Source organism: Channa argus, chromosome 2 (assembly GCF_033026475.1).
Source record: "Channa argus isolate prfri chromosome 2, Channa argus male v1.0, whole genome shotgun sequence".
In the NCBI taxonomy this organism is placed as follows: Eukaryota; Metazoa; Chordata; class Actinopteri; order Anabantiformes; family Channidae; genus Channa; species Channa argus.
Window position 1 is genome coordinate 13,254,996 of NC_090198.1, and position 15,325 is coordinate 13,270,320.

The 15,325-nt window shown below is 38.0% G+C and overlaps 1 protein-coding gene across 3 annotated transcripts in view; it reads left to right on the plus strand.

Annotated features, from left to right (window-relative positions):
- The window catches only part of LOC137116597 (protein kinase C-binding protein NELL1-like), a 206,590-nt gene that overhangs the window by 29,473 nt on the left and 161,792 nt on the right, over nt 1-15,325 (plus strand). For all 3 annotated transcript variants that reach the window (XM_067495587.1, XM_067495590.1, XM_067495589.1), the window contains exon 4: nt 7,859-8,029. In XM_067495587.1, coding sequence (XP_067351688.1) covers nt 7,859-8,029 — 171 coding nt within the window. The remainder of the gene's footprint in view (nt 1-7,858; nt 8,030-15,325) is intronic.

The window sequence follows — 15,325 nt, forward strand, 5'->3', positions numbered from 1 at the left end:
ACGCTATATAACATTTTAAAAAATGCCTCTAAAAGACACTTCCTATGTCCTCTGTTCAATAATTTGTTTCAAACTATATCTGAAGACTTCCACTTCCAATCTCCAAAAATATAATTTTTTTACATGAATAAAAGAATAATTAGTAGAATGTGAATGGTGAGATCCTCTGGAGTTAATATATGTGTAGAATGAACCTCTGCTGGACTTTCCACAGCTATAATAACAGTTCTCTTGTGCTGTACAGCCCGCCTTACAAAGTAAAGTATCTTGTCTTACAAACGATCTTTGTTTGGCTCTGTATGGACAGCAGCTACAGAGAGGAGTCTGACCAACGAGTTACTCATAGATCTAATGTTTATTGGTGACAGGTAAAAAGGCCTGCTGCATGAGGCATTTGTCATTTTAACCAGTAAGTGCAGAGTAAGCACTGAGTAAAATGAGGAGCTGCTAGCTGAATGTGAATGCACACTGCAATTTGCTAATAATAGGCTGAATAGTCATGGATTTAGTGAATCTGTTTTGTCATTTTTCCAGCGACAGTGTCTGAACTCAGAGTCACACATTATCTGCACAGAAAACGCATCAGGTGCATTTTTGATATGTGCATAATGGTTTTATACTATGCGTTGTGTTCCTGTGGGGTCAGGACTCCTCTCCATGCACTTTATAAACAAAACTATTCACATGAAAATGAACATACAACTGGCCTGGTAAGGACATAAAAGCTACACCAGAATTATTCAAAAATCTTGTTAGTCTGATAACAAATAAATATATAATCTATACAATAGTGTTTAAAAAAATAGCTTGGTTTTCATTGGGAAGATGCACTGAGAGGAGTATGCCAAACCTGATTTGCCAGTTTTGGGTTTGTTCAGCAGACATTGGCAGACCATCTAAAAATTCTTAAAATAAAAAAATGAAAAACAAAAAGACGGTTTAATGATGTGCTGGGCTGTCACGGTGAATGTTCCTCTGTTTATTCTGCACTTAAATTCAAGCTGCTGAATTTTTAAATCCTATCAAATGTTATGTCTTCTGATTATCTGATGTATTTCACTGCTTCGATCTTCTCTCCCATGGATGAGCCGGACCCTTTCACCTCAGACAAAAACCCATTTCCACAGTCCACATACTTGTTTTCAGGTCTTAGGAAAAGGCCTCATTATGGTACTAATACCAACTATGAGTGGATCTTACCAAACATTTTCATCCTTCATGTGAATAAATGGAGACTGATGTTTGACTGAGTTTCCTTAATAATTCTCTCTGATATGTACAAACCATCTTTGCATAGGTGGACATAATTGGCAGAACTAAATGTAAATGTATGTATTGAATGTAGAGACTTTTCCTGGCTGCAGTTTGGTGTGTGTAGATTTCGTCACTCTCATCTGTGTTAGCTGCACAGTTCAATGAAGCTGTGAGAAACGTGTTCTGTTAAATTGTTCAATTATCACCACAGTGCATGGAATCCTTAATTGGTGATATGAAAAACAATGAGTAGCGGAGCTCTTAGAAGGAAACTAAATAGAAATGGATTGATTTTTAAGGTTTCCCACTGGGCCACATATCAAAGGCCCCTATCTACTCTGACACCAGCATTTGGACAGTCAGTTCCTGCCTTCATTTCTGTGGGGGTTTCCTTCAAAAACAATTTTCAAAGCCAACCTCGAATTGGGCTGTGCAGCTCTACTGCTGCTGAAGAAGCCCACAGGGAAGGAAACCTGAAGAACGTCAAACCCACAGGACAAGAAATTACTCATACAGCATAACAAAAGCTTGGTTGTTCACTAGCAACAAAAAGGCAATCGAGACTTGCCTTGGCCCACACTACCCAGAAACTACCCCTGCATTTGTTGTTAGTTTGACACCCCTGACACCCCTGAGACAGCCAGATCCCCTGCAACTGTCCAGAGCTCTTCAGACCCCAGAGACCATCACTAACCTGTCAGTTGCCCTCCACCTCCTCTTAAATGGAAAAAAACGAGACAAAACAAACAAAAAAAACCAGAAAACAGCTTCCTGACAGAAACACCCAGCTAATACGACTGACATTGTCAGTTTGATACACAGTACTAGGAAATGCTAAGTCTCATTTGACTTTCTGTCCTATATATTTAACCTCCTCTTACATCATTTCTTTAATATCATGGTGACATTAAAACATAAAACATAGACCACCGTAACTAAAAAGTTCTTACACTGTTATTGAAGCTGCGTGCCTACAAGTTATTGAGAAGGAACATTATAGAAAGAAAAATATCTCTTACAATGTCAGTATTGAACTGTTAATCAGTAAAATACAATGCAAAAGGGTTGAAGTGATGATTTGTTCAGCCATGTGAATATATTCTCCTCAGTGATCTCAGTCCTGACAGCATCACTGCTCTGATGGACCCCATCCCCATGAACATGAGGTGATCAGCCTCACACTGTGCTTTGCTGCTAATAATGTCACACTAAACACTCCCAAAAGTGTGAAAATAAGAATGAATTTCCTGCTTGTCACATCCTGTTGATACATGCAAATGCAGTAGCCCCCATCAAGCATAGTCTTCCTGTGACAATTGAAGCACACAATCACGCAACCAATCCCAGTCACATTTTCCAGGTCAGCGACTGAAGGCACGTTTACGTTTTTCCATTGTAGTACCTGGTTTACTTCTCCTCCCATTCCACAAACAAGCTTCACAGTGTTGACCTCCCTGTTGAGCAGATAATTGGCTGTCAGCTGCCCTCCATAAACTAGCTGCACGACATCGGGGCCGAAGAAAAAGGACAGGGTGATATACAGCCAACCCAGCACTTGCAGGCAGCCATTCATTTCCAAAAGTTTTCTCTTACAGATGATGCCAGTGCATTTTGATGAAGACCACTTGTCACCCCAGTAGCTTCTTCCCAGAGCTGTCACTGCACTCTGATATCCTTGCACAGCCCACAGTCTCCATCTCAGGTGACAGAGCCTGCAACCCTGCCACTGTGGCTGTTTATTTATTACTCAGCACTTTGAATCACCATTCTCCCGGTCTCAGCACATTTATTATACTGTGGAGAATATGGGGAGAGGCATTGTCGTAGAACCTTTCTTCACAGATCCCACGTTATGAAAACAATTATATCATGGCAATAACTCACAATAGAATATTTCTCAGTATTGTCTGTAGCTAATAACAGATTCTGTTTAAAAACATATCTGCCAGACGAACCCTTTTGTTCGTATCCTCTTCCACAGGAAGAAACTTCACCTTGTTATCTTGCTTTTTAAGCCATTGTCTTAAATAAAACTACATTTTTTTACATTACGAATAAATCTTCAGTATACTAGTGTATGCAACTTTTGGTTATCAAGCCAGTAGATTCATGATACTAAGAATCAATCCACTCCACCCAACCAATGTTCTTCCTGCTCTACCACGCTCTCCTACCCTCTGCCACGGTCAGCGTAGTCCTTTCCGCTATTAGCCCTATAAAATTAACAGAAATAAAACGCTACAAAACGTATTGGGAGATCAGAGGAAAAGCTGTCTTTCTATTTATGGATATAATTTTGAGAGCTTCCCACTGTTCTTTTGTGGATTTAGTCTGTGTCAGGGTTTTTACTGTCTCTTCATGTAATTCCAAACAGACTCCATGATGTTGGGATCAGTGCTCTGTGGGGGCCGTAATTTTGATTTCAGTACCCCTTGTTCTTCTTGTCTCTCAAGATAGTTCTTTATGACTCTGGCTGTGTGCTTGGGCTGGTTGTTACACTGAAGAATGAATTTGCCTCATGAGCTGTCTCCCTGATCCTGATGAGTAAGAAACTAAACATCTACGATATCTACAACATACTGTTTGCAGTCCAACATACTGTATTTGTCATGAGTTCCCACCAACTACAATGGAGTTGATGAAATTTTGTTAGCTGTACTTAAAGCAAAGAAAATGTCTTTCAAGAAATAATGTCCCAATTACTCTTGATAATCAGACCACCCCATAAACAGTGTTAAGTGAAACTAATTTCTACAAAGTAACATAGTATCCTTTGTGTGTTCACAATACGGTATCATCAGTACAATGATGCTTTACTCCCACCACAGGTCCAGTAGTGATATGATTAATTCATACTATAGTGCGAGTATCTTTTTCTTTCTCGATAAAGCCATGATTACAACTTTCTGTGTGTGTGTGTGTGTTGCAAAGAGAGAGAGAGATAGTTTTTCATTTTTTTGCACCAAATCATATAATAAAAATATGTTTATGTAAAGTAAATATAACAATCTAAATGGAATATATCTTTTTATCTATTACATTAAATAAGCCCTGTGTCATTTACTGGACACTGCCAGAGATAAAAACCTATTTCTTTAACAATTGGGATGTGTTTCCTAAAAAAGAGAAGGAAATCTAAAGAGGTGACAAAGTTCAGCAACCTTTTTGTTTGAAATCTACAATCCTTGACACTAGCCACATGTGCTGTCCTCCTTATCCCATTATCTGGTGTGTATTGTGTTACTTGATCCTGTTGGACAGAAAAGCAGTAAATGTCTACATATAGTAAATTATTTAACCATAAACTATTGGGATAAACTTTGATAGCTGTGGGTGCTCACATGCAGGGTTAGATCTTTTTAGAAACAAAATAGCCTTGTAAATGGTTATAAGGCATCAATGTTGAAAAGAAAGCCTCAAATGGTAGTAAAGCCTATTGTTTATATTTTCTACATAGAAGCACCACTACAGATAAGTCATTTTTAGTGTCTGTCATTATACCGTATGTATGTTGATTACAAATGCATAAAGTATTTCATTTTATGGAATATGCCATAATGCAGGGATGCAATAGCTTCCACTAAATACATTTTAAAATAAATGCTCACTGTGAAGTGGAGTTAATGCCTTTGATGATTATTTTATGAGTCAAATCAAAATAACGGTGTTTCTGCTCGTTCAGTGATTCCAGGCTTCTCGAAGCCCTGAGGAGGTTTCCATCAGAAGAAGAGCCGGAGCGCTCTCCTTCTTGTTTAAGTCCTCATTCAATGCAAATGATTCTTCTCTAGCTGACAAGTCTTGTGCAGCATGATGGAGGCCAGCTGTCAGGTCGGTGCCCAGTGTAGGCAGACTGATGTATGCATTTAATTTCACAGTGATGTCATGCTGTACAGAGACCTGGCCAGTCATAACCACACTGACTCTTCCACTCTCTCTCCTGCATACACACATGTAGTGTAAATAAATAGGAAACCACTGCGCGATGCGGGCAAATGCTATTTAATGTTGTAGAAAAACACATCGCTGTGATGCTTGTTAATTTACTGAGTAATAATTGTTTTAGTATTACCATGGCCTGCTGTGTGGGGGGGTTGATGGGCCATCGTTATTGCAGTGAAAAAGTTTCAGCTCTTTGGGCTAAAAGTTAAATAAAAGGCTGCACGTACTGATCAATGCCCTCATTTATTTTTCTTTTGTGGATGCAAATAATTTCTACATTTCATCTTTTTTGTCCTTGTGTCAGACTGTAGCACTATAAAGACTTTGTTTTTTGTTTTTTTAGTAGACGGATAGAAACAAACTGTCAGAAACTACGGGATCATTATTGTGAACAACAAAATCTCTATAAGGCTTATGGGGCAACATTCATAGTTCTCAGCAATTACTTCGCAAATCCAGTGTTATCAAAATGAGAAAAGCCTTCTACTCGTATGTCTAATATTCATGTCATACATCACGTCATGTCTTTGACTTGGAGGCAAAGGACATACATTTTAATGTCTGGAATTATGTCTTGATATTTTATCATAATTTGTTTTTGATTCTGTTTGTGGGGAGTCCCTACATTCATTTTCCAAACAGGAAGATGCATAAATCTGCTGTCCCACAGCCTCAATTGATATTCTGTGGTGTGGGTCCACTCTCCCTTACCATAAATATTCATGAGAGCTGTTGAGCTTTGGTATTGAATGAGCTTGATCCCTGTGTGTGTGAGTCTGTGTGTTTTTGTGCCTGAATATATTGGCATAGGCTAGGTTCTGGTTAGTTTGGGTTTTATTTTTGAGAGCTATGTTTGTCACATACAGTATATTTTGTGTGTGTGCTGAGGAGACATGGGTTTCAGTGTTGGGGTCAGTTGCAGCCGCAGGGATGCTGAAATGTCAAGACTGGTTGCCTGCGGCTCTGGGGCTGCTGGCTCTTGATTTAGCATGGCCGGTGAGGGTGGAGAGTAGACTGCACATGTTGCAGAGATGAGCTGCAGGTCGAACGCTTGAAGTCACACAACAAAGTGGTTGTAACTTGGAAAGACGTTTCTTTTTTCCATTAGGTTAAACAAACAGGGATGTTTTTACACAAAGCGTACAGTGATATAACTCTCTAGCTGTTTTTTTAGAGCATCCACTTCCTGCCTTTCCTGTGTACTCATATTTCTACTGTTTGTCAGCTGGTTGATGAAATAACAATATGTGTATTCAAGGGATGATGGTTAAGATGATAGTCTAGTCAAAGATGATGATAGTCAAAATCAGAAAATCACTGTTATCCGCTGACATGTCTTTTGGTTCTTTCAGATCAAAGCTACAGTGATTGTCTCTAAGGCAAAATGGTTTTTAATTTTGTTGTCTTAAAAAGTATTTATAAGAATGTTAAAAAAAAAATAAATAAAAAGTTATAGTGTTATATGAATGACTTTAGGGAACTAAAGTTCTAAAGTAAATCTTAGTGGAAGAAGGCGCTCCTAACTGGCCAAAAAATAAAATATGGTACTAGTTTTAGGATCTTGAGCATGATGCACACGATCTGTAACATAAAACAGACTACACTACACAGAACTAAATCGTCAAAACAAGCTACACTTATATAGATTGCTAGTCTGGTGTTGTTGGAACCATCAGCAACAAGGCTTATAAAAATAACAACTTTTAAAAAAAGTACTCATAGCATTGAAGATGATTTCACAGCTTTAGCACACGTGTGTCTGTGGGTGTAAACTACATGATAGTGGACAAATGTTTTCAATGCACACACACCCCAATCGAAAAACTAAAGTCACATGCTCAGTCCTACTTCTTGAAAGTAAGAGTAGAAAGCTACATTAAGGTTTATGTACTACGCGGAGATAAGAATACTTTTGGTCCTAGATTAACTATTTTTGGTAGGTGCTTCATAGATGGTGGTACTGATTTCCTCTACTAAAACTGTGAGTTTAAAATTTTTACATAAGAAATATCAAATTCTAATTGGCAGATTCATGTTTTATTTATGTATTGTGTCCCTAATAGGAACCATTTCCATTTTGAATATCTTAGAGGAGAAAGTCTCAATGCTACTTTCTCCTTTTGACTTTGCACAGAAGAAATATTTTAGTCTAACTTTAGATTGACGTAAAAGAAAGAAATGACCTAAGAGCTAAATAAATGTCTCACTTTTTTGTTAGGATAGATGAGTACACTCATATGTGGGTTCTCTTTAGAACATTTATAGACTGTAAGGGCTTTAGACATTTACTTGTGTTGTATATTAATTATTCACTGAAGGCCAAATTTAAAACAAATCATTAGTAAAATCTTTGTTAGGGGAAATAAATGTTTTTATTGTTGGTTTTTATTTGAATAATTATTTAGTTTAGAGTGTGAGAATATACTTAGGTCTTAGATGTGGATGTCTGGCTGAATAAACTGGCTAAAAGTTTCAGCAATAGTGCAGAAATATTCTGAATGCTGCATTACAAACTTCATTTGTCTGTCTCTAAAAAATATTCACTAACCTGCTTTGTAAAGGACCTTGTACACATAATGCTTTAGCCTTGTGTTCCAAGAGTTTTTATGCCTCGTCTAGGAAAGTAAACATCTCTGAACCTCTGACCGTCTCTCTTCCCGTGTAGTTACTTTGAATTGGAGAGCAGTGGGGTGAGAGAAGAAATCCGCTACCACTACCGCTTCAAAGGCAAGCCACGCTCCGAGTCCTTCCCTTACCGCCTTGCCGATGGCCAGTGGCACAAGATCGCCCTCACCATCAGCGCCTCCCACCTCCTGCTGCACGTGGACTGTAACAGGTAACACACTCACAAAGCATCTTGATATCTTTGTTCCAAGTGACTGTGCTGATTTATTTTTACCATGCACCTTTACAGTGACACATCTAATGAGCTGTCTCTGTTTATCAAGGTAAATATTTGTTCACTACTGTCTCAGTGTGGATGACAGGTTGTTAACAGTGCTGACAATGAAACAACCAAGGGCAAATTAATACATACACACACACTGTCAAAGTGTAAGAGAAAGGCTTGGTATAGCCTGGAGGATGTGTGCTCAGCTTACACTGTTCAGTGATGAAGTGGACGGTAACAATGATATAATCACCTAATCGATTATGCAGTGAAGGCCCTTTTCTAAAGGAGCACTCAGTCAAAGCTGATCTATAAACATGCACTTCAGCTGTGACAGTCCTTCTCAGTCCTCACCCTCCCTCCTGAGAGCCAGGAAGACATCACTTGTCCTTTTCTTAATGCAGTTGCCAGACAGACACACTGTGAACAAGCAGTGCAAATTTGAGAAGAGGTAATGCTCTGTCACCTCCTGCGGATGAAAAGCTGTATGATGCACAGGAGGATTGTGTTGGGAGTATTGATTCTTCCCAGACGCCTGTTATTCCCATCAGGCTGGTGGTTTGTCAATTAATTAACGCTGTGGTGGCTATCTGTCAGACAAAAATGCACTGAAGATGAAAGGAGGCATTGAAGTGTTATTAAAAAGAGAGAGTCAAAACAAGAAATAGTAATAAAATTAAAATGTGTTGCTTACTTAGAGTTCATTGGGTGAGAGCTACTTAATTAAGAGTTAATTAATAATTGCAGTAAATAGCTTGAGGGCCTTTTTTTTTTTTTTTTTTTTTGGTGGTGGCTGTGATTAGTATGACACTGAAGGTTGATAATAAGCTTAACTGTTATTTACACTGAATGACACCACCTTGCATCAAATCAACTTTCAAACTGACTTTACTGCAACCTCAGCTCAAAAACAAGATTTTCACTGATCCCTTTCACCGACTCTGCAGCTATCGTGTAAAATAGTTTTGTATGCGTGGTCAAAAATGGTTGCACGTACAGCAGAGCAATAGCGACTACACTGTACTGCGTAGTGTTTATAGAGTTTGGCACTGGCCACATAGCAATGACCTCTAAATTGTTGGCTCAACCATCTAACAGAACCACTTGCAAGAAGTGGGAAGATCAGTGGATATAAATATAATGTTTTATTCATTTATTTACCATTCATTTCACTACCTTATTTGTTGAAACCAAAACCCATTAAACCAGACTATACCGCATTGTTTTTCATTTGATGCTGAACCTTAACGTATGTACAGGTTCTATTTCTACAGAGAGAAAGTTTATAATTTGAAGCTTTTTAACAGCAGTTAAACACTGTAGTGAGTAGGATGTCCAGAATAACAAATCACACAAGTGAGGACAGTTTTTATAAGAGGCAGAACTTAAATTAGTTACAAAGAAAGGCAGTTGCCAGATTTTGTTTTCAGTTTGCAACTATTTTTAAAACTTTGTGACTTTTGTATTTCTTCACGCACAAAATTATGTTTTAAGGTTTGATGAATTTCTATAATTACAAATACAATTGTATTTTCTCCCGTTGATGTTCTTGGAAAAACTTTAGCAGCAATTGAATCTGGCTTTGCTGCTAACATTGCAGAAGAAAAAAACAAAATAGAAGAAAAATCATATCCCTGCCTATTCCACCACCTCACTGCTGGTAATTGATGGAAATTCCATTCAAAGTGAATTGGCAGACCCATTAGCCTTGGAATTTAGAGCAATTTGATTTGTACACTAAACAGCACTTCATTGATTTCAAGGCTCATTAAATGGTTTTAGGCATCCATAAATGTGAGGGGACGCAGTCTTTATTGTCTATAGCCAATTTGGCCTTGACAGATCTTGCCATGTATATGCCTGTTTCACCCCCAAACTGTGGCGTACATAGAAACACACTGTGCTCTCTGGGCCCATATTTAAAGCAACAATATGAAACTCTTGGGAATTGATCTAGCAGCAACGTAACACCGGAAATCAATCCACTCTGCTCTGCTACACTCTCTCAGACACTAATAGTTTAAGTCATTGAACTGTAAAAAAACAAACAAACAGACAAACACTCAAATGCTACAGACTTACCAATCAATAAGACCTAATGCCAAATCTGCAGCAAATTCTTAATCTAAACCAACATTTCACTTTTCCTCTTTTTCTTCAAGAATGTGTTTTGGTGTTCATGCTTTTTCAGAAATTGGCCCAACTGGCTTGTCTGGTAACTTTATCTCAGAATGAGGTCCCCTCAGTTGTCCAAACACTATTACTGTACATAACCTTACCAACAAACACTAACAAATATTCAGAATTTATTTTGGTTATGGTAAAATCTAAAATCACAGTGTCAAAATAATTTTGTGCATGTCAGAGTGCAGGCAAGTACCTCAATAAGTAGTGACTTAGCTATAAGCTCTTGGCACAGATATGAAGTTATAATAATAATAATAATAATAATAATAATAATAATAATACATTTTATTTATAGAACACTTTACATTTGTCACTAAATGTCAAAGTGCTACACAAGCAGATTACAAGCAAGAATAGAACATAAAAAAAACCATGCAAGGCATAGAAACATATATAACGTAAAATAACATATAAAAGGTAATGATACCTTTAATATGCTTTTCTGAACAGAAAAGCCTTTAACTGTTTTTGGAAACAGTCCACAGTCTGTGGTGCCCTCAGGTTCTTAGGCAGGGCGTTACAGAGCCGTGGAGCAGCTGCTGAGAAAGCTCAATCCCCCATTGTGTGGAGTTTAGTTTTGGAGGGGAAGAGGTGATAAGTATTGATGGAGCGAAGGTGTCTTGTAGATTGTGGAGTGAGGATTTCTTTAAGATTCTGTGGGGCATTCCCATGGATGCACTGGTGGGTATGTAGACAGAGTTGGTATTCAGAGCGAAGGTGGATGGGGAGCCAGATGTGATGTGCTCATATTTCCGCACCCTCATAAGGATCCTGGCAGCACTGTTTTGAATGTATTGGAGCTTTTGAAGGCTCCTGCCAGAGATCCCAATGAGGAGTGGACTGCAATAGTCCAGCATGAAGGCGACAAAGGAGTGGGGGGCAGAGTTTGGCTATGTTTCTGAGATGCAAACATGCAATTTTACAGAGGTGTTGGACATGTGTTTTGAATGACAGCTGGGGATCAAACTTGACCCCTAGGTTGTTAACAGAGTAGGAGTGGGTAATGGTGTGGCCAGAAAAGGAAATACAGTTATTGGGGGAGGAATGAAGCTGGTGGGGGTACCAATTAGAAGTTAGAGCCAGGAGAATGTACTTTGGCAGGAATTTTAAAAAATGGTGGGTTTGTCCCTTAAAAAATAGAGTCTGACTCTGGGGCTTAATGGGCAACTGCTTATTGAGATGCATAGCTCTAACATTATAATTACTGATAGGAGTTCTGTCTCCTAATTCTCAAAAATGCAGAAACAGCAACAATGCGCAGCAGCATAAAATGAAAAATAATGGAGCAACCTGTGTCTTGACATGTGGGTTCATTCTCCAGGTATTTCCAGCAGCCACAATGCAATGGAAAGAAGAAGATGTTTTGACAGTAAAAAAAAATCATGTTTTTCAGGTAATGGGTGTTAGTTTTCAAGATGGAAAAACAGTCCACAGAAATTGCAGGATGTGATAGCTAGGAGGCCTTTTGGGTAACAAAGGAGATGACGCCCTTTTTCTCAACTGTAACAACTTTACTCAACTGTCCCACAACTACATATTGCCCTTATTTGGAGGTCACCAAAAGGTCATTCTGGGAAATTAATAAATTACTCACCAATGTTGGCTTTTGCCCTAATGAAAAACTTTTGAGTAATACCGTAATTCCAGACACACTAATTGAATTCGACTCTCATTACTCACCAGCATCACCATCATCATTCAAAAAATCAAATGTTTCCTTGAGGTTTGCGTTTCCAATCTATATTTGACGTGTTCCAAAAATTGGGAATAAAGAAACTATCCTCAGTCCTCTATTTTTTACAGACAACTTTAGCATTTTTAGCTTTAGCTTTAGCATTTTTCCTCTGAAAATGTTTTCCATGCATAGTTTTGATCGATTGTTAATTAGATAAAAAAACAGCACGCAAGAAAAAAAACAGTAAATTAATAAAAGCATATTTTTAACTTCTGCAGTGTTTTGATTGTAATTAATTATACAACACATTCATTAGAGTATAATATATAAAATATGTTCACACAGACAAATTGTTTCTGTCACAGTTACCTATGACTTCACAATTGTTTCTTTATGCCCTATTTGACTGTCAGTTTAGATATCCTTTCTACTGTCTGTGTCTTTAATGCTGTTTGTTATAAAAAGTGAATCCTCTGGCTTTATGCAGGGCAACAGCTTCAATTAGTGATTTAGTCATTATGGCTGAATGCATATAGCATGTGAGTCACGGTGTTCAAGTGAGGCACTTTTACTTTAGGTTAGGATTTGGACTTATCTAAAGTGGATCAAAAAACTGGAGAGCACATAGAAGTTTCCTCATGTCTGATTCATCTGTCCTTGTCTGTGATCGATTGGAAGACAGCATGATAGAGGTAAAGACATGTGCTGAGGGAGCACGGTGAGGCAGTGTTGCCTTCAGCTGTGATGAAGGCTGTCAGGAAACATTATAACTTTGTAAAGAGAAAAGGTTCTCCACAATAAAGTGATGGAGCGATTTTGCACCAAATTGTACCTATACTTAATAAAATGATGCAGACATAAAAAAAAATTACTATTGACAGGTTGTGGTGAATTAAAAAAAGATTTTTCATCTTCAGTATTGTAAGTTTGTTATTTCTGATGTTCTGGAAGTACAACATTAACATGTTACAAACCTGAAAATATTATACTGGTCCTTTCCATTAAGGGTACAATGTGCACCTTAGCCACACTCTTCTCAGTGCTTTAGGAGGTGTTATGATCTGAGACTGGCTCTGACAGACTTAAGACTTGATTTGACGCGTTTCCGCAGGTTGGAACCTTAGTATTTTTATTCAGACAAAAGTCTTATTTGTGATAGTTTGGTTTTGTTAATGTGATGTGCAGCTGTCATTATCAAAGTCAAAGGCTGAATGCTCAGTCAGTCTAAAGATTTCACATTAGTTCACGCATGTTTAAAGGTAATACCTGAAGCTTGATATCTTGTCTACTTGTGTTGTCAATCACCAACCAAGTAACAAGGGACTTCAGTAGTTTAAGGGGCTGTATTTGTACAGGGGTTGTATCCTGTTTGCTGACTTCTAGCCACTAAGGAACAGGCACCTGGATGGTGGAGTCCAGCTAATGATAAATTTCCCCCTCACTTTGGAAAATTGGCTCTCCATTTTCTCGCACATCAGAATTGTCATTTTGTTGTTTGTCAGTGGCATAAATTTGGGTGTCAAACTTCACCAAATTTAAACTGTACAAGTTAGGGATATACTTACTTTCTGCAAGCAAACACACTGATTGTATTGTGATTTCAGCTTTGCTGTTATAAATTGTGGTATGATTGTCCTTAAGTCTGGGGTCAAATAACTATCCATACATCCAGTCTTGTTTTTTACTACTCTTTCGGACTCAGTCTAAATCACTATTACTCAAAAACTACTGTTCCGACTGCCTGCTCCTCTATGGGAAACCCTCACATGTCTAGATGAAAAATGAAGGCATTTATAAATAATGATGTATTGAAATACAAAATGTTACTACATTCAGATGTGTGAAGTGATAAGATGGATACTGTGAGTTTCCTCTTATAGAGTCAATGACATTTTCAGTTTTCTACCTTTCTAAAATACATTTTTAAATGCATTTCATTACAATTGACTGGAGTACTGTTGGTCATTTTTTTCCTGCTGTGATATTAACTGTGATATTAACTGTGCAAGGTCATACTACATAACTGTAGTATGTAATTGCAATAAACCAAATCTTCCTAATTGAATTAGTGGCAGACACCCAGTACATATGCTCTCCTCGCACACTCAGATGGCTCTTTGTTTTGGACCTGAATAGCTAATCGCAGTAATGATGTTGGCTGTGGCTGTCACCTAGGATGCAGTTGACCCCCACTCGAAGGTCATTTCATGCTCAGACTAGTGTTTTCCAGAGGGTCTTTGCTGCTCCCAACACTGTTTACTTCCCGCTGCCAGCTCCTTTACCTCTCTAGCTCTGCCCCCCATTTGGCACTCAGTTTAGTCAAGGCTCTGCTACATGTGTGATCTTTAGATGTAATATGAAAGTCAACCTCCAAGCAGGGTCGAGTTGAAAATAACTGGTTTCCACTTTTTGGCTCGTTCCTTTGGGGTGAAGCTCAGAAATGGGCTCCAAACAAAAGCAAACGCCTCTTAGTACCAACTCAACCGCCTGTTCACTTTCTTTGCTCTCTGCCTGCTAGTTCTCACTCTCTCAGTGGACTGTGTGCAGGAATTAGTTTTTCTTCTAGAATAAAAATCTAAAGCTGCACTAGCATCCACTGTATGGAAATATTTAACAGATTGGCAACATAATATGAATTCTGCTCTATTCAATGTCTTGATAGCAGTTTAGATTACATGAAGTTTTCCCTAAGAATAACGCTGGATGAAAAGTGACAGGATCATTAAAATCAGACTGTTTAGCACAACGGGCATGTCAAATGCCCTTAGCAAACATTTTAATATACTAATTAAATATGTATTTTACATTTAGTCACTTGACAGACACTTTTGTCCAAAGTATATTAGCTAGGAGAAGACATTAGGAGGAAAGAAGATGTTTTATGTCATGCGTTGTGCCAGGTGCTACAGGGAGGAAGATCTCAAGAGTCTGTTAGATAGTGGCAGTGTGGCTGCAGAGAGTGTGTGCTTTGCAACACATAGCAGAATCACGCCGAATCCATTGCCATCCACTTATTAATTTAGGAGAACAGCAACGTAACTCACTTTCTAATTGCAAGAAAATGTTTAAGTTAAAGTTAAGCAATTATTGGTAATTTGTTTTGCACTTTAAGGTAGGCATTTTTATTAGTTTGTAATTTTTTTACATTTAAGTTAAATTTTTCTTTCTTGGTTTGGATTTGTGTTTACTTTCCTGGTAACTTTATAGATGGGATATGTCAAAAATATAATGAATGCCAAATTACTTGCCTGTTCTGAATGAAACTTTTTAATAAAACTGAGGTATAGTGACTTGAGTTGTATTTGTTTAACCCACTAGATTAAACAAACCAACCATAACTTGCATACAATCAACAAACTCCCAACATCAATAATACAGCT